Source organism: Oryctolagus cuniculus, chromosome X, assembly GCF_964237555.1.
Source record: "Oryctolagus cuniculus chromosome X, mOryCun1.1, whole genome shotgun sequence".
NCBI classification, from domain to species: domain Eukaryota; kingdom Metazoa; phylum Chordata; class Mammalia; order Lagomorpha; family Leporidae; genus Oryctolagus; species Oryctolagus cuniculus.
In genome coordinates this window covers 95,620,413-95,639,192 of record NC_091453.1, presented here as the reverse complement: position 1 = coordinate 95,639,192, position 18,780 = coordinate 95,620,413, and the positions used below count along the sequence as shown (strand labels likewise).

Below are 18,780 nucleotides of genomic sequence, written 5' to 3'. Positions count from 1 at the left end.
CTTAACCAACATAAAAGCAGTCATGGGATAACAAATGTATTTGATCACCCTATATTGATATATTTTCTTATATATGTAAATTAAGAATTGTTTTCTTTTTGTGTAATTTGGCATTGGCATGTATTCCTGATGCTCTGTATCTATCCCATTGCTTTCCATTTGAAGGTAGAGTGTTGGTAGTGTTTGCTTGATGAATGTTTGTCAACAAACATAAATGCATCTCTTTATAGTTGAGAAAACAGTCCATTTTTGAGGATTGTAGTGAAGGATGTCATTGACTTTATCTGTTAGAAATTCAATTCCCCAGGCCAAATATACTTCAATGGGATATCTTCATAATTTGAATGTTGCTTCAAAGGGAAAATATTTGAAACAAAGCTAAATTTATAATTTGTCATAAGAGTTCTTCAGTTTCTGTTTGACTGGCTCTCCTTAGTCCTGGCACAAAAGAATGCCTAAGAATAAAAGTGTTTCTGGATCATCTGTTTGTCTCTTATCTCCATCCTTTTAAACTCAGTTGAAGGTTCTCTTTGTGAAAATGAATAGGATATGTGGAAAGGGTCCACAAAAAGCTGATGATTATTTTTCCTTAAAAAACACAAATTTGAAACAGATGAGTTTAAGCCTTGTGAAGCAAACTGGGGAGTGCATTTATAGATTGCAAATATCAGGGTCCATTATTTAGATGATAGTGATTCACTGAGTAATCTTCTCAATAGGCTCATCAAAAGAAGTCCATATTGAAATTGCACCAGATGAATAGAAGGCTATGTCCCAAACTATACAGTTTTGATGAAACAGGGATGATCAAGAATATCTGAGGACACATGGTTGAATTAAATTTTACAAAAATGTCATTTGGTGTACTTCTCTAATATATTCTCACATTAGCAATACCCATGAAGTCCTTTCTTTAAAAAAAAAAAAAAAAACTTGGAGAGAATCAAGTTTATCATCCTTATGCATTTCTTTACATATTTTTGTGTGGCTAAAACATATGTTGTTTAGTTTCACCTTTCTTTTAATTTTCAGAAATAGAATCATACTATATATCAGTTCTAAAACTAAATTTTTCATTTTTTTGGGATTCATTCTTTTTAAAATGATCTATATAGCTATGTTTTTTTCCACAGTATGCATATTACATGATTAATTTACTTATTATTCTATCAGTGAAATTTAAGTTCTTCCTTAGGCTTTTGTTTTTACTATTTTTGTTGGTATCATAAATACTATGAATAAAAACACTATTGCATATGCAAGTTCTTGTTACAAGTTTTGAAGTACTCCTCTAGATCAGGGGTTCTCAATGTGAGATCACTGGACCAGCAGGCTCAGCATCACTTGAGAATATGTTAGAAATACAAAATCTTGGGGTGAGCATTTAGCCTAGCAGTTAAGATGCCTCCAGCTCTCTGGTTTTGCTCCTGATTCCAGTTTCCTGCTAATGCAGATTCTGGGAGGCCAAAGTGATGGCTCAGGCACTTGAGTCCCTGCCACCTACAGCTCCTGGATTTGGCTAGGCCCAGTCCCAGATGTTGTAAGCATTTGGAGACTGAAGCAGTGGATAGTAGCACTCTCGCGCTCTGTCCTCTTCAGACAGACAAACATACATACACAAATCAATGATTTTTTTAAAAAAGAAAGCTTTGAGGATAGGGCCCAGCAATCTGTGCTTAGCCATCCATGTGATTCTGTACCATACTAGAGATTAAGAATGGTTTTAGGGTCTCACAATTGCTGAACTATGGATTTATATACATCTTCAGCATTTCCAATAATGATAAATTATTTTCAGAAATGATTGAACCAATTTATCTTCCTACCAATACTGTGTAAGAATTCCCATGGCTCTAAATAAGGAATTCTCAAACACAGCTGCCCATTTATTATCATTTAAGGAAAGTTAAAATAATACAGTTGTCTTGACCTGTCCCTTAATTAAATTATATTTTCCAGGGATGGAGTCCAGGAATATTAAAAACAAAAACAAAACTTCCAAGGTTACCTTTATGTGAAGACAGTATTGAAAACTGTTGGTGTATACCCTGAGTGACACTTGATGTTGTAGGAATTATATATTCTTGCCAGATTGACAGATGTGGGAAAATAGAATCTCCTTTATGTGTTTAATTGGCATTTTCTTGATTGCTAATGAGATTTAGCACTTTTAAGACAATCTCTGGACCATTTAGGAGCTGTTTGTTTCCTCTTCTGTAAAATACTTGTATGAGTATTTTGTCCATTTTTTTCTTTTGTTGTGTCACTCATTTTCATGTTGCTTTGTATGAGTTTTTGATGTTTCTGGGACAGTAATTTGCTTTTGCTTATGTATTCTGAATATTTTCCTACATTTCTTATCTTTCATTTTCTTCATGGTGTCTTTTCATGAACAATTATTGCTATTTTAAATGCAGTCTGATTCATCAGCCTTTTCTTTTGGTGTTTTTGTATCTGATTTGTAATTGGCTAATGTTCATAGGGAAAATTTGTCTTTCAGCTTTTGGTTATGTCTATAAATGAGTGCTTTTTTATTTTTTTCACTTTAGGGAAGTGGAGGTGGGTGAGTAATATGGTTTTTTTCCTTAATTTCTTGCCAGCTTGGTTTTAATCTAAAGATATATTTTTAAAATTTTACTACTATTTTAACTACTCTTAAATTGATGACCTCCTGATAATTAAATGAAAATATACTTTATGTGAAGTTTGTTACTTATAATGCCTAAAAGATGTAATTCATAAAAGAATATTAACATGAATAACCATCTGTTTTATGTATAGGAAGCATATGTTACATTTAGACATGGACATATATACCTCATATTATTCAATACTCACAATGAGTCATTCATTCTATATATTCTACTTTTTTAGTTCTTGAAATCACTTTTATATTTAATAGGGTTTACAGTTTTTTAAAGCACAAAGTAGGTAATAAATAAAAGAAAATTAGTATCGAAAATATTTTTCATAAATATTTTTTAGATTAATTGTAAATCATATAAATTATTTTAAACACATTATGTTTCTTCTGTAAATAGGATCATGACATTAGCAGGAATTGAGTTTTAATATACAGAGTCATAATTTTTAATTATATAATTGTAGAAATTATAAATATATCTGTCATCTCCATTAATCTACCTAGTACATTGATAGGACACTTTGAACTTAATTGAACTTAAATTAGGAAATGTTTAGATATCATGTGATTTCCCTAGCCTCAATTTTTGGCTGAGGAATGTAAAGGAAGGGTTGAATCTGAAAGAGATTTTGCCAGGAAGAATTGTCAGAACTTGTGGCTTGGCTGCCGCTGCGGCTCACTAGGCTAATCCTCCGCCTGCGGCACTGGCACCCTGGGTTCTAGTCCTGATTGAGGCACCGGTTCTGTCCCGGTTGCTCCTCTTCCAGTCCAGTTCTCTGCTGTGGCCCGGGAGTGCAGTGGAGGATGGCCCAAGTGCTTGGGCCCTGCACCCCATGGGAGACCGGGAGGAAGTACCTGGCTCCTGGCTTCAGAACAGTGCAGCACACCAGCTGCAGCGTGCCGGCTGTAGCGGCCATTTGGGGAGTGAACCAATGGAAGGAAGACCTTTCTCTCTCTCCCTCTCTCTCTCTCTCTCTCTCTCACTGTCTAAATCTGCCTGTCCAAAAAAACAAAAAACAAAAAAAAACAAACTTGTGACTGAACAGTAATTGCGAGCTTGAAAGCTTAGAAAATGGGGGGAGGCCAGTCCTGTTGGCAGAATGGAACCATTAGGAGAAGCTGATAAGGGGTGCAAGAGGGATCAGAGTGAGATTGAGTTCTCCTTTAGTTTTGTTCTATTTGAGTTAATGATGGGACATCTGGGAGGGAATGTCAATTAGAAATGTGGAATTAGGATGAGTAAGTGTGGTCAGGACTGGAGATTGGTTGGGGTTATTAGCACTGAGGTGAAATCGGTCCTGGGAGAGTCATTGAGGCTTTTAGGGTACCAAACATAATCTGAACATAAAGTATCAGAATTTCAAATAATTTAGGGTAAATTTCTCCACCTGAATGAAGTTAAAGATTCAATTATGTACAAAACCTGTTAAAACCTGGCTGTCTATAAGATACAGTTATTGTTAATCCATGATCAATAATTTTTCTCATCAGGTTTTCAATGCTTATGTGTACTTTTATCAGCTAAGGTTTTTTTCTTTAATTAGTGGCTCCATGGAGAGGATTCTAAAGGCACCCCTTGAATGCTGGAAGCCTGTTAATAAGCATTTTAACATCCTTTGGTGTGTTGTCTCTTCTGGGTCTAATTTATAACTTATAGAAATGTTAGGAACTTAAGATCAAAATGAAAGAATTGTATTTTCCCAACTTGACAAGAAATGTACTTCGCATCAAATGGAACACAAAGTTCTATCTCTTGTATGTTGATTATAGTTCCACTGTGTATACAAGAGCATACCTGGCCCTTTTGTTGTTGTTGTTTTAAAGATTTTATTTATTTATTTATTTGAGAGGTAGAGTTACAGACAGAGAGAGGTAGAGACAGAGAGAGGTCTTCCTTTTGTTGGTTTACTCCCCAAATGGCTGCAGCGACCAGAGCTGTGCCGATCCGAAGCCTGGAACCAGGTGCTTCTTCCTGGTCTCCAGAGTGGGTGCAGGGGCCCAAGCACTTGGGCCATCTTCTACTGCTTTCCCAGGCCACAGCAGAGACCTGGATTGGAAGAGGAGCCGCTGGAGTGGAAAAGCATCCACATGGTATGCTGGAGCCACAGGTGGAGGATTAACCTACTATACCATGGCACCAGCCCCCATACCTGGCCCTTTTGAACCTATATAATCTTTATGAGGTCAGAATCTCTAGTGGTTAATGTGCTGGAAATCATATAGTAGGTAGTCAGAATATGTTTGCTGAAAGAATGGAAAAAAAACAAAATTGGTGCAGGAACCAGTCCCTGTCGTCAAAGTATTTGCCGTATAACTAAAAAGAAAAAGAAAGAAACACATAAATATGATTTAAGTACATTAATTGCACACACAAACACCAATTAAAGCCATAAACCATAAGAAAGTAATGAAAAACATTGCATAATAAATTTTGATAGTTAAGGGATTGAGTTTTCTGGTCATTCACAATGTGGGAGAGGTGTGTCAAGATTATGGATATTTGGGACTGGTGCTGTGCCTATAATGTTAAGCCTCTGCCTGTGGCTCCAGCATCCCTTATGGGTGCCAGCTCAAGTCTCAGTTGCTCCACTTCCAATCTAGCTCCCTGTTAATGTGCCTGGCAGAGCAGTAGAAGATGACCCAAGTGCTTGGGCCCCTTCACCTATGTGGGAGACCAGGAAGAAGCTACTGGCTCTGGTTTGGCTGAGCCCTGGCCATTGCAGCCATTTGGGGAGTGACCAAATAGATGGATGATCTCTCTCTCTTGCTCTCATCTCTATCTCTATAATCTCCCTCCTTCTAAAAAAGAATAATAAAAAAAGATCTCTCTGGGCTGGCGCTGTGGCTCACTAGGCTAATCCTCCACCTGTGGCACTGGCACCCTGGGTTCTAGTCCCGATTGGGGCACCAGGTACTAGTCCTGCTTGCTCCTCTTCCAGTCCAGCTCTCTGCTGTGGCCCGGGAGGGCAGCGGAGGATGGCCCAAGTACTTGGGCCCTGCACCCACATGGGAGACTGGGAGGAAGCACCTGGCTCCTGGCTTTGGATCGGCACAGCGCCTACCGTAGCAGCCATTAGGGGAGTGAACCAACGGAAGGAAGGCCTTTCTCTCTCTCTCTCTCTCTCTCTCTCTCTCACTGTCTATAACTCTCTGTCTCTCTCTCTCTCTCACTGTCTAACTCTGCCTGGCAAAAGAAAAAAAAAAAAGATCTCTCTGTTCTCTCAGTAACTCTTTCAAGTAAATAAATAAAGTCTTTTAAAAAGAAAAAGGTGATGGAGATTTAGCTGAGACTTTGGGGAAAATATTCCTTATCTGTATTTTAAAAAATACTAAAATATTAATAATGTCATTAAAATAATACTATTAGATGTTTTATTTGTATACAATAGTATAATATATTTTTTTAAAAATTGGCTCAAATCCATTTATATTTCAGATGACAGACTGACTCAGAATGAACCTAACATAGTTCTTCTGGTACTAACATGACTTAGTGAGATATAAGACCAAAAAGAAAGGTTATGTTTTGGCAAGAAGGAAAGGGCATTATGGTTCAATACCTCTGCTTAACTAACCTTTAAGTGTGCAATTAACATTTAAAGGAAATAAAGCTTTGGAAGTATTATAGAGTAATTGCAGAAATGTAAAATGTATTGAAAACCTGTGGTCTGTTGGGAGAAATTCCTTCAGATAACATTGACAGTCATCAGAAAGGGAATTTGTGATGCGTAAAAGATGAAGATAATATCTACTCATATGGTGACACAGCTTCTGCTTTCTACTTGGTTGTTTTCTTTGTGAACCTCAGCATATTGACATTTTGTAGAATGAAACTTTCGTACTGACCCAGAATTGATCTTTGAAACACAAATCTTGAAATATTGGGGGGGGGGGGGGCTCCGTGCTAAGCAGCAGCATGCAGAGGGAGAAATGGAAAAGTTTGTGCCCTGAAACTTTACAGGATATCTGCTCATCCACTTACAGTTTGTCAGAACCTGTTGTATTTAAAAATGGTTTCTGGCCTCTGCTAGTTTAGTTACAGTGAGTATGGAGAGAGTCTGAACTCTTAACTGACCTTTGCAATTTATTTAGAGAACAGATGTAGTCGTGGTGTTAAGGGCATTATTTTAATTTTCTTAAGTATACAGTTTTTGGGCAATATCAATTTTGCAACACTGGGTGGATTCACACCATTTGCCTCTGTTTTTCTTGCTTCTGCTCCTGGCTGCTGTTACAGGACCCTAACGCTTTTCAAAAGTCTGTGCCTTGGATGCATCTAGGAGTCTCAAGGAGTGGCTTACATTTCCCCAAATGAGTTTTGTCAGCTTGCATGTATCAACAATGGATGATTTTTCTCATTTTCTATTTTGAACCCCATCCCTGGGGACAACTGTGTGAGGGGAATGGGAAGTTTCCCATGGGGCAAAGCTGGTGGTGTGCTGAAGTCTTCTAGGTGCCAAGGGTAATGGGGTATTCTGTGGGAAGGAGGGAAACAAATCTTCTCCCCCTCTCTCCTTTCGAAATACACTTGATTCGAGTGGTACCAAAGCCGTGTTCTTCACTTAACTCTCTTTGTCATTGCCATGAAACGTTTGACCATGCTGGGGATGAGTAAGTGGGCCTGCAGACACATCCAAGAAACAGATAAGCTATAGTCAGAATCACATGAAACCTTTCCCAATCGTAGGTTGTCTTACTGGACTCGGCAATTTACTTGCTACTGCTTCCCTTCCTCAGGGAGATTTCTCTCCCAGGAGGCCCCCTAGTCAACCACACACATTGACTAGAGGCTGATTTCCAGAACTTTCCACATCTATCTCAAGCTGTACCCTGAACTCATACAGTTTTTCATTTTTATATTTTGTCATGCTTTTCATGAGTGGCTGAAGGTGAGAGGAGGCAGATGATTACCACAATATCTCCTTTTTGGTTTCTTATCTCCTTCCTCTTCCGGTCAGGAATTCATGAGCCTGAAAACATAGTATTGTCCAATTTTACATTGTATCCTTGCCCACAAAGTTTAATATCCATGTGAAAAACTCAGGTGTCTTTACACATAAGCTCGAATGAACGCGTTAAACTTGAAATCCTACAGAGAGGATTATGATATTATGATTACTATTACGATAATAGTAATCTGCCATACATTGGAGAGTATAAATTTTATTATAGTTATTATTTGAAAATAGGGCCTACTAAGCCCTAGCAGTTATATAAGCTTGTAATTTACTCATAAAACAGTATCCACAGTCAGAATCCATCCTGGCCCACTAAATATGTTAAATATTTCATACAGCTGAACAGGGAAGAAAAGATACGTCACCTCCCACTGTGGAGCCTGCATTCTGAAGTGAGTTATCAGGTAATCTATAGCTAGGCATGAGATAAAATAACACCCGAAAGTTTCACATTCTGAGCCAAAATTCCATTTTAGGTTTGATTCATTCCATAACACTTATATTTCATAGTTAAAATTTAAAATGGAGATGGAGAGTATTAAATATGCAGAACTGAATTTTTAAAATAATTTTAATAATGTTCTTAATCTTTCTAATTTAATTTCAAAAAAGACCAAAGTGAGTCTTTCTTTTCCTTAATAACATACTGATATACTTCACAAAAAATCTCATTAACAGGAAAAAATTAACATCAGTTGACTAATTTCCATGTTTCAAAATACTCTGGAGAAATGGAAATAATACCTTGGCATTAAGAGAACAGGGGCAGCATTGTGGCATAGTGCTTTAAGCTGCTGCCTGCAATCCCAGCGTCCTGTATGAGCGCTGGTTAATGTCCTGGTTGTTCCACTTCCATCTAGTTCCCTGTTAATGTGCATGGGAAGCCAGCAAAAGATGCCCCAAGTACTTGGGCCCCTGCTATCCAAGTAGGAGACCTAAAAAGAGTTCTGGGCTCCTGGCTTCAGCCTGGCCAGCCTCGACCGTTGTAGCCATTTGGGCAGTGAATCAACAGATGGAAAATCTCTCTCTTCTCTCTTTCGCTAACTCTGCCTTTCAACTAAATAAACAAATCTTTAAAGACAGAGAATGACATTAATAAAAACAAGTAAACAATGTCCTTGGTTTCATACATGTATGAGATTGTATCCATCTCTTTGTTTTATGTCGAAGGGCATAATATTTGAAAAGTTGAGTCTCAACTAGTTAAATGATGGGTAGCATTACAGGCCTGGACCTTAATGGAAAGTCAAAGTTGAGTGGGGGGACAGAAAAGATAAATGAGGAAAAAAAGGGGCGCTTATGACAGAGTAAATATAGTACTTTGACTATATTGAGTTTAGACTTAAACTGTTATGTGGCCTATCACACTTACTCTTTATTATGGAAAGATATGTAATATATAAAATTTACTGTTTTACCTACTTTTAATATCATTAAGTACATTTACATTGATGTGCAACCATCACCACCACTACTCTAGAATTTTTTCATCTTCCTAAATGGAAATTCTGTACCCAATGAGCAATATCTCCCTGTCCTGAACACCCTGGATTAAAATAACTATGTTTCATTTTCTGTCTCTAAAAATTTGTCTATTCTATATACTTAATATAAATGGAATCATACAATATTTATCCTTTTGTGTCTGTCTTATTTCACTAAGCAAAATGTCAAAGTTTACCTCGTTATAGCATGTTCCAAAACTTCATTCCGGCTGGGTGTTGTGGTGCAGCAAGTTAAGCTGCGGCTCAGGACATATGTGTCCCATGTTGGAGCACCAGTGCAAGTCTGGGCTCCTCTGCATCTCATCCAGCTTTCTGCTAATGTACCCTGGGAGGCAGCAAGTGATGGCTGAAATACTTGGGTCCCTGCCAGCCAAGTTGGAAACCTGAATGGAGTTCTGGGCCCCCAGCTGCAGCTTGTGGGCACTTGGGGAGTGAAACAGTGGATGAAAGGTCCCTCTCCCCTCTCCTCTCCCTTTATCTCAAATATAAAAGGTGCATATATTCCACATTTTGTCAGTGCACCTCTGAACAGACAGGTGATACTTTCCACCTTCTGGATATTGAGTAACGATGCTGTGTACATTTGTGTACCATCTCTGAGCCCTTGTTTACAGCTGTATGTGTGTGTGTACATACCTAGGTGTATTAGTTGGGGTTTTGCAGAGAAACAAATATAATAGCATATATATTATTATGAGAATGTGGCTCATTCTGTTACAGAGGATGAGAATTCCCCTCTCCTGCCATTTGCAAGCCGGAACTCCAGGGCAGCCAATGATACAATTCTGGTCCAACTTCTGAGTCTAAGGGCCCAAGAATCAGGAGATCTGAGCCAATGGTGCAAATCCCAAGTGAGCAACACAAGATGGCCAAAGTCCCAGCTCAAGCAGGTGGTCAAGAAGCAAAAAGGGAGCAAATTGCTCTTTCTTCCACCTTTTTATTCTACTCAAACCCTCAATGGATTGGTTGAAGTCCACCCACGTTGGGAGGACAATCTAAATACTTTACTATGTATGCTAATTCAGAATCTAATCTCATCCAGAAACACCCTCATAGACATACCCAGAAATAATATTTAATCTGGGCATCCTTTGACTTAGTCAAGTTGACATATTTTAGTCACATTATGATAGAATTGGAGAGTACGTAATAGTTCTGTTTAATTTTTGAAGAACCCAACCACTGTTTATGACTGTTGCACCATTTAATCTCTCCCAAAGCAATACTATAAAGTTTCTATGTTTCCATGTTCTTAGCAACTTGTCATTTTTCATTTATTGGGTAATAGCCATTCTAGTGAAAATGAAGCAGTATTTACTGTGGGTGCTATTTTGATGCTATTATGAATGGATTTTTTCCTCAATTTCCTTTTTTATATTGTTCAATGCAAATGCATAAAATGTAACTGATTTTTGTGTGTTGGCTGTGTATGCTGAAACTTTGCTTAATTCATTTATTAGCTCTAACAGTTTTTATTTTTGGGCATTTAGTGTTTTCCACATATGAGATAATATAATGTGTGAACAGAAGTAATTTTTATTTTAAGTCTTCCTTTCCAGTTTCTTTTCAATTTGAATGGCCTTCCTTCCTTCCTCCCTCCCTCTCACCCTCCTTCCTCCTTCTCTCCCTCCCTCCCTCCCCTCCCCTCTCCTCCCCTCCCCTTCCATTTTCCTGATTGTTCTTGTTGGAACTTGAGGATATAAGTTGTAAAAAGCAGCCATATTTTTCTTGTTTTTGATTTTAGCAGATAAGCCTTCAGTCTTTCTCCATTGAATATGATGTCATTTATCAGTTTTTATATATTATCTTTATCCTATTGACTAGATTTCCTTTTATGAATGCCTAGTTCATAGAATGATTTTTTCCATGAAAAGGTGTTTTTTTTAACATACATAATTTTATTGCAAAATTTAAAAAAAAAAAACACAGAATGCAACATCCTAAAAAAAATCCAAATTTACTAATGATACTAATCCTACAACTTTGCTGTGCTACCATACACAAGTCAAGAAATTAAAGAAACCATTAAATATTTAGGAACATTCAACATCAGAAGCTTTAAAATCTAACTGTATGTAGTAGCCCCTCAAAAAGCTACAACCTGCATTTTTAAAAAAAAGTATTTTCTCTACAAAGAATCTTATCAGCTATACAAAAATCTGTACAGCTTTTTATACTGAAGCTAATATTGAGCTGCACTTGAATTCACATTCTTAGCAAAACAACTGCCTGAGCACACACGCACACTCCACACGCATCATTACAGGATAGCCATTTATTCTTCATCTTCATCCTCTTCCTCATCATCTCCATCTTCTTCCTCTTCCTCTTCTTCCTCCTCATCTTCAGGTTCATTCTTCTTCTTTGAGCCTGTGGGCCTACCAGGGCCCTTCTTTCCCGCTTCACTTTTGCCCTTGGCACGGTATGCAGCAATATCGAAAAGGTGTTTTTTTTTTTTTTTTTTTTTTTTTTTTTTTTTAAGATTTATTCATTTGAATGCAGAGTTACAGAGAGGCAGAAGTAGGGGGGGGAGGGAGAGAGGGAGGGAGGGAGTCTTCCATCCATCTACTGGTTCACTCCCCAGATGGCTGCAACAGCCGGAGCTGTGCCAGATCGAAGCTAAGAGCCAGGAGCTTCTTCCAGGTCTCCCACGCAGGTGCAGGGGCCCAAGGACTTGAGCCATCTTCTACTGCATTTCCAGGCCATAGCAGAGAGCTGGATCGAAGTAGAGCAGCCAGGTCTTGAACCGCTGCCTATATGGGCTGCCGGCACTGCAGGCAGCAGCTTTACCCATTAAACCACAGCGCTGGTCCCAAACGATGTTTTTTATATCAATTAAAATGGTTGTAATAAATCTTAAAAAAAAGGTCGTATAATTTTTTCTGTTAATGTGCTATATTACTATAATTGATTTTCATATACTGAACCACTCTTGCTTTCTGAGAGCTTCATTTGGGCATGCTGTAATCCTTTTATTATGCTATGGAATTCAGGTTACCAGTATTATTTGAGGAAATTTGCAAGTACTTCAGTATGTATTATTTACCTGTAATTTTCCCTTCTTATAATGTCTTTGGCCACCTTGGTATCAGGATAATGCTCAATTTACAGAATGAGTTAGAAATGTTTCTTCCTCTTCGTTAATTCTTTTTAAGATGCTTGATGGGAAGCACCAGTGAAGCCATCAGGTCCTAGACTTTTCTTTGTTTTAAGGATTTTGATTACTGATTCAATCCCCTTATTTATTGTCGTTCTATTAAGATTTTCTATTTCTTCTTGAAAATGTTAATAGCTTGCAAGTTTCAAGAAATCAGAACATTTCTTGTAAGTTATCTAATATGCTGGTGTACAGTTATTCATAGTATTCTCTTACCATCTTTTTTATTTCTGTAAAATGAATAGTAATGTCTTCACTTTTATTTATGATTTCAGTTTTTAGAGTCTTCTCTCTTAATCTGATATGGTTTGTCAGGTTTTTTTTGTTTGTTTTCAAAGAACCGACTTTTCGCTTTCACTGATTTTCTCTATTGGTTTTAAGTTCTCTATTTTGTTTTATCTATATTTCCCTCCTGCTCTGTTTTAGGTTTAATTTACTCTACATTTTCTAGTTCTTTAAAATGTATAAATAGGTTATTATTTTGAGATCATTCTTCATCCTTAATGTAAGCATTTACTGTTACAATATTCCTTTGTTAGCACTATTTTCACTGTATTTCTCATGCTTTGGTATTTTGTGGTTTTGTTTTCATATATATTAAGGCATTTCTCAGTTTTACTTGCTTTTCCTTCTAATGACCCATTGGTTGTTCGAGAGTGTTTGTTAACAGCTGTATAGCTGAAAACCTTCTACTTTTCCTTTAGTTATCTCCTCATAGCTTATGATAACAAAAGATACTTTATATTATTTCATTATGATTACAAAAGATACTGTATATTATTTTAGCCCTTTAAAATTAATTAAAAAAATTTTGTTGTGGCCTGACATAAGGTTTGTCTTGCAAAACACTTGAGAACTGTATACATTATGATTTTCTTGGGTAGAGTGTTTTATATATGATTGTGAGGGCTCATTGGTTTGTAGTGTTTTTCCATTTTTCTTTCCTTATTAATCTTCTGTCTAGTTGTTCTAAGCAGTGTTGAAACTACAATATTGAATTTGTTACCCATTATTGCAGAACGCTGTATTTTTTCCATTCAATTTTGTCAATTTTTATTTCAATTTTGGAACTCTGTTCTTAGATGTGCATGTGTTTATAATCATTAAGCCTTGTTGATAGATTGAAACATTTACCTTTTTTTAACTTTAAGTCCATTTTGTCTGTCAAAAAATAGCAACCCCACCTCTCTTTTGCTTACTTTTTATGTGAAATATGATATTCCATCCTTTTATCTTCAACCTCTATGTCTTGGTATCTAAAGTGAGTTTCTTACAGACTGCATGGAAGAGAATTATTTTTTAATTCATTCTGGCAAACTCTTCCCTTTAATTGGAAATTGTAATCAATTTAGCTTTAAAGAATTTACAGTTAAGGAATGGCTTGGTCCTGCCATTTAGCTATTTGTTTTCTGTATGTATTTTGTGATTGCACCAGTTTACGTTCCCACCAGCAGTGGATCAGGGTACCTTTTCCCCCACATCCTCAACAGCATTTATGATTTGATGATTTCTGTATGCGAGCCATTCTAACTGGAGTGAGGTGAAACCTCATTGTGGTTTTGATTTGTGTTTCCCTTATGGCTAATATATTTTTAATTTACATTACAGTCAAAGTCTTAATGGCTCTCTTAAATAAAGAGAAAAAAGACCATAGTCCAGCAGGAAAATATGCAAGGGCTATATGTAATAATCAAATGAAAAGAAGTTTAACTTCACTTGTATAAAGTAAATTTTAAAATAGTCATAAAATCATTAAAACTATGGTAGTATATAATTCCCATCAATTTGTTCATAAAAGATTTAAAACAAAGTTTATCAAAACATTTTATTTGTAGCAAAACTTATATACATGCCCATTTAATTTTTTTACATTTTAGCCTGACTTGTTTATTTCATTCAACGATATATATATTATTATATATTTTGTATTGAGTTTTCTTACATGTGTCATTTGGATTCCTTCTTATTTTCCTGATGATTTTTGGTTATTTCTTGGTAGTTACCTTGGAGATTACAATTAACTTCTTAAACTTGAACAACCTAGTTTGAATTCCATGAGCCTAATTTTAATCATATGCATCTGCTCTCTTCCTGTGCATCTCTGTCCCTGCCCTTTAATATTTTAATTGTCAAAACTTACATCATTTTACATTTTATGCCCATTAACAAAGATTTATATTTATTATTTTTGCATTGCATTTTAAATCATATAGGAAAATAAGAGGCACCACAAAGTATTAGTGTAAGAACATTGGCTTATTATATTTACCTGTGTGGCTACCTTTATACATGATTTTATTGCTGCATATATCTTTGAGTCACTGTTTAGAGCCCATTCGTTTTAGCCTGTAGTATTTCTCATAGGTCAGTTTTGCTAGCAATGAATTATCTCAGGATTTTTGTTTTAAATTTAATCTAGGAGTGGCTGAATTTCTCCTTCATAGTTGATAGAAGATAGTTTTGTTGGATATAGAATTCTTGGTGCCAGCTTTTTCATTCAAAACAATGTTTCTATGGTTTCTGATGAGAAATTAGGCATTTTAGTCTTATTGAAGATCCCTTGTAAGTGTAAGTTACTTCTCTCTGTGGCTTTTTTTTTAAAAAAGATTATTTATTTGTTTGAAATGCAGAGTAACAGAGAGAGAGGGAAACACATGCATACACACACACACATACAGGGAGAGAGAGAGAGAGAGAGAGAGAGAGAGAGAGCGAGCAAGCAAGCCAGCTTCCATCTGCTGGTTTCCTCCCCAAATGACTACAACAGTTGGGACTGGGCCAGGCAAAAGCCGAGAGCCAGGCCATGTGGTTTTCTCATAATGGCAGCAGGAACCCAAGTACTTGAGCCATCATTTGCTGCATCCTAGGCACATTAGCAGGGACCTGGATTGAAAGGAGCAGAGGGCTGGTACCGCGGCTCAATAGGCTAATCCTCCGCCTGCGGCACCAGGACACTGGGTTCTAGTCCCGGTTGGGGCACCGGATTCTGTCCCAGTTGCCCCTCTTCCAGGCCAGCTCTCTGCTGTGGCCCAGGAGTGCAGTGGAGGATGGCCCAGGTCCTTGGGCCCTGCACCCCATGGGAGACCAGGAGAAGCACCTGGCTCCTGGCTTCGGATCAGCGTGGTGCATCGGCTACAGCAGCAATTGGAGGGTGAACCAACGGCAAAGGAAGACCTTTCTCTCTGTCTCTCTCACTGTCCACTCTGCCTGTCAAAAAAAAAAAAGTGGACAAGCAAGCACTGTTGACCTTGCTAAAGATAACTTGTGGAAAGCAAGCATTTTGCACCCTGAATTTCCACTGGGACCAACCTGATTGCCTATTAACCTGTATGACTCCTCACATTCCCTCCTCCAGAAGAATGAACCCTAACTTCTGTTAAGGGAACTGAGTAATGACTACTCTGGCTGCTTCATGCTGAAAAGGGGTGTCATTGGGACAGGGAGACAAGACAGAGTTCCAGCAGGAGGTGGCCTCTAGAGGGATAAACAGTGCCAGCTTACAGAAACTGCTTCCATCTGGGGTTTCATATGCATGACCATCTATAATTTCACTTTCAAGTCTGGAGAAAGATTAAATACACAGGGTCTAAAACAAAGGGCAGAGTCATTCTCAGAAGAAAGGAGCTGTCTAAACCATGAGGAAGTTTTCCCATTGAGAGGCAAATAGAAACTGACAGAAGGGGCTTGATAATAATCAGGTGGGCTTTAAGACCTGGCCAAGTAGGAGGCCCAGACCTATCTATCTCTTCACATGGGGTACCGAAAGTGACATCATAAAGGAGGTGTGAACCGCCTTAGGGAAAGCACCTTGTTGACTTCCATTACTTAGCTGGCCTGGGAGGAAAGCAGCCTGAATAAAAGGCAGGTGGCATGTCTAAAAGGAAATTTGCAGTTCTGCCTGCAATGTTTCTAACCCTACTTGGCCATCCCCTCAACAGTGGTGGTTACTTTGGAAGCTGGGCCAGGTGAAGAGCTTTTTTCAGCTTAGAGCTAATGGAATCTGTGACTCTGACCCAGGAGTCCTTCAATCCCTAGGGCAGTCCCATCGCCAGTGACCCAGCCTTGGGCTGGCAGAGCTTCCAGGGCTCTTCATAAGCTGACTTCTGCTGAAGCCCTGGTTTTCCACATCAAAAACCAATGCCATTTGCAGTGGACTGGCCTATTGGGTTTCCTTGATGGCAGATCACTGAGTAAAGCTACCATTAATTGGCCTGCCACCAGTCTTTACATTGCTAATCCTGCCTAGCTTACTCCTCTTCTTCCTGGTTTCTGTTAAAGCAGACCAGAGGAAACTTCTAAGAGGATGCAAGTTTAGGGGTGCTGAGTCCCATCCCTAAACTTTGATGGCTTGAGCTGGAACTCTCTCGTCACAGGTGTATTCTGATAGTGGATTTTCTGTGAGGTAGACACGGCCTATGAGGAAAGCTATGTCCTCACTTTAACATCAAATGTGAAGACCACCTTATGCAACCTGTCTATAAATTTTGAAGCTATTAGTAAGACTTTTTATCTCTCCCTTTGTTTGGTTTGAAAAAGGAGGTTTTGTCTGTTTGCCGTGCCCATTGACAGAATAAATCTAGCTGTGAGATCATAATTTAAGCTCTCATTTTGGCTATGTTATTTGGTCTTCCATGTGCCCAGCCATTTATTCCTATATAGTCTTTATTTTAATTGACGTTTATGGAATGTAGTACATAGAAGCCAAACAAGTTTCTATGTTTTATTCATATTTCTTCTTAGTCTATTTTTAGGTTAATTTTTAGAGAGAAAAGTTCGAATATTCTGGTACTATAATACAACTCTTTTTAGAAATTTAATATCCTAGTTAAGCACTTTTACAATTGTTAATGGGGCTGGCACTGTGGCCTGTGGCGTAGCTGGTGGGTGGAGCTGCCACCTGCAGTGCTAGCATCTGATATGAATGAGGGTTCGAGTCCTGGCTGCTCCACTTCCAATCTAGCTCTCTGCTATGACCTAGGAAGCAGTAGAATATGGCCCAAGTCCTTGGGCCCCTGCACGCTTGTGGGAAACTGGGAAGAAGCTCCTGGCTCCTGCCTTCAAATTGGCACAGCTCATGCCTTTGCATCAGTACAGCTCTGGCTGTTGTGGCCATCTGGGGAGTGAACCAGCTGATGGAAGACCTCTCTCTCTCTCTCTCTCTCTCTGCCTTTCCTCTCTCTGTGTAACCCTTTCAAATAGACAAATAAATCTTAAAAAAAAAGAATTCTTAATAAATCTTTAAAATAATAAAAAATAAGTCTTTATATTTTTATTTATTTTTAGAATCTGATAAAACACCTTCCTGAACAGAAGGTACTCAGTGAATTAGCACAGCTGAAGAATGAATATGATGACCTCTGTGAGCCTGAACAATTTGGAGTTGTGGTATGTATCAAGAGCCTAAAGTCCCACGGAATCAGCTAGGCGGTAATACATGTCAGAAACAGTGAAAAGAAAGACCTATCAATTGTTGATTTTTTTTTACTGTATAGCTACATAATTTAATATAATTTTGGCTCAGAATAAAATCCTTATTCATCTGTTATTATTTGTCATGCTATTGAATGTAATTACATTAATTTTGATACACACAAAAAAATTTAGATACGTTATGGGATAATCTCTGTAATAGTACTGATATTTAATTTTATTAATATATATCAAGATACATACAGGATTTGTGGGGAGCAATCCGGACTGGACTGAGTTACTGGAATTAAGACTTATTCTATGCATCTGCTCTCCCACAATATGGCGCTGGGAGAGAAGTAAACAGCTTCCGCACAGCTGCCTCCAGTTCAACCAATAAACTGTAGGACTTGCTCCTGATTGGAGGAGAGCAGCGTACTCGGCGTGTGGGCAGCCGAGTTAGGATTGGCGGAGGAGGACTATAAAGGAGGAGAGAGACGGCATGCACCAGGAACATCTATGGGGAACATCTAAGGGGAACGCCTGTGCAGCCCCCAAGAAAGCCGGCCGGCGGTGTGCCGCTCCCCTGCGGAAGTGGGGAATGTGGCCAGGGGGAACTGCCCTTCCACGGAGGTGGAAGGGATAGTAGCCAACCCGGGAAGAACCAGCAGGAAACCCGGGGAGGGCCGAGCAGACGAAAGAACAGCGCAGGGTCCTGTGTCGTTCCTCCACGAAGAGGGGGAGCGACAAGGATTGTGTCAGCTATTTTTTTTCTATTTAGATATTGATGTTAGGATTTAGCCCCAAAAATCTTTGGCTGAAATTAAAGGGTAATAATAGACCCTGGGAAGCAGGCATGATGGCTCAGGTAACTCAAGTAATTGAGATCCTACCACCCATGTGGGAGACCTTGATTTATTTCCTGGTTCCTGGTTCCAGTTCCCAACCCAGCCCAAGACATTAGAATTTTTTAAAGGATTTATTTATTTGTTTGCTTATTTGAAAGCTAAAATGATGAGGTAAGGGATAGGAGAGAGAGGGAGTGGAAGAGAGAGGGAGAGAGAGAGAGAGAGAGAATGAATCTTCCATCTGCTGGTTTATTCCCCA

At 38.4% G+C, this 18,780-nt stretch overlaps 1 protein-coding gene across 3 annotated transcripts in view; it reads left to right on the top strand.

Annotated features, from left to right (window-relative positions):
• The window catches only part of DIAPH2 (diaphanous related formin 2), a 938,294-nt gene that overhangs the window by 439,115 nt on the left and 480,399 nt on the right, over positions 1–18,780 (top strand). For all 3 annotated transcript variants that reach the window (XM_051827762.2, XM_051827761.2, XM_051827763.2), the window contains one exon: positions 17,548–17,649. In XM_051827762.2, coding sequence (XP_051683722.1) covers positions 17,548–17,649 — 102 coding nt within the window. The remainder of the gene's footprint in view (positions 1–17,547; positions 17,650–18,780) is intronic.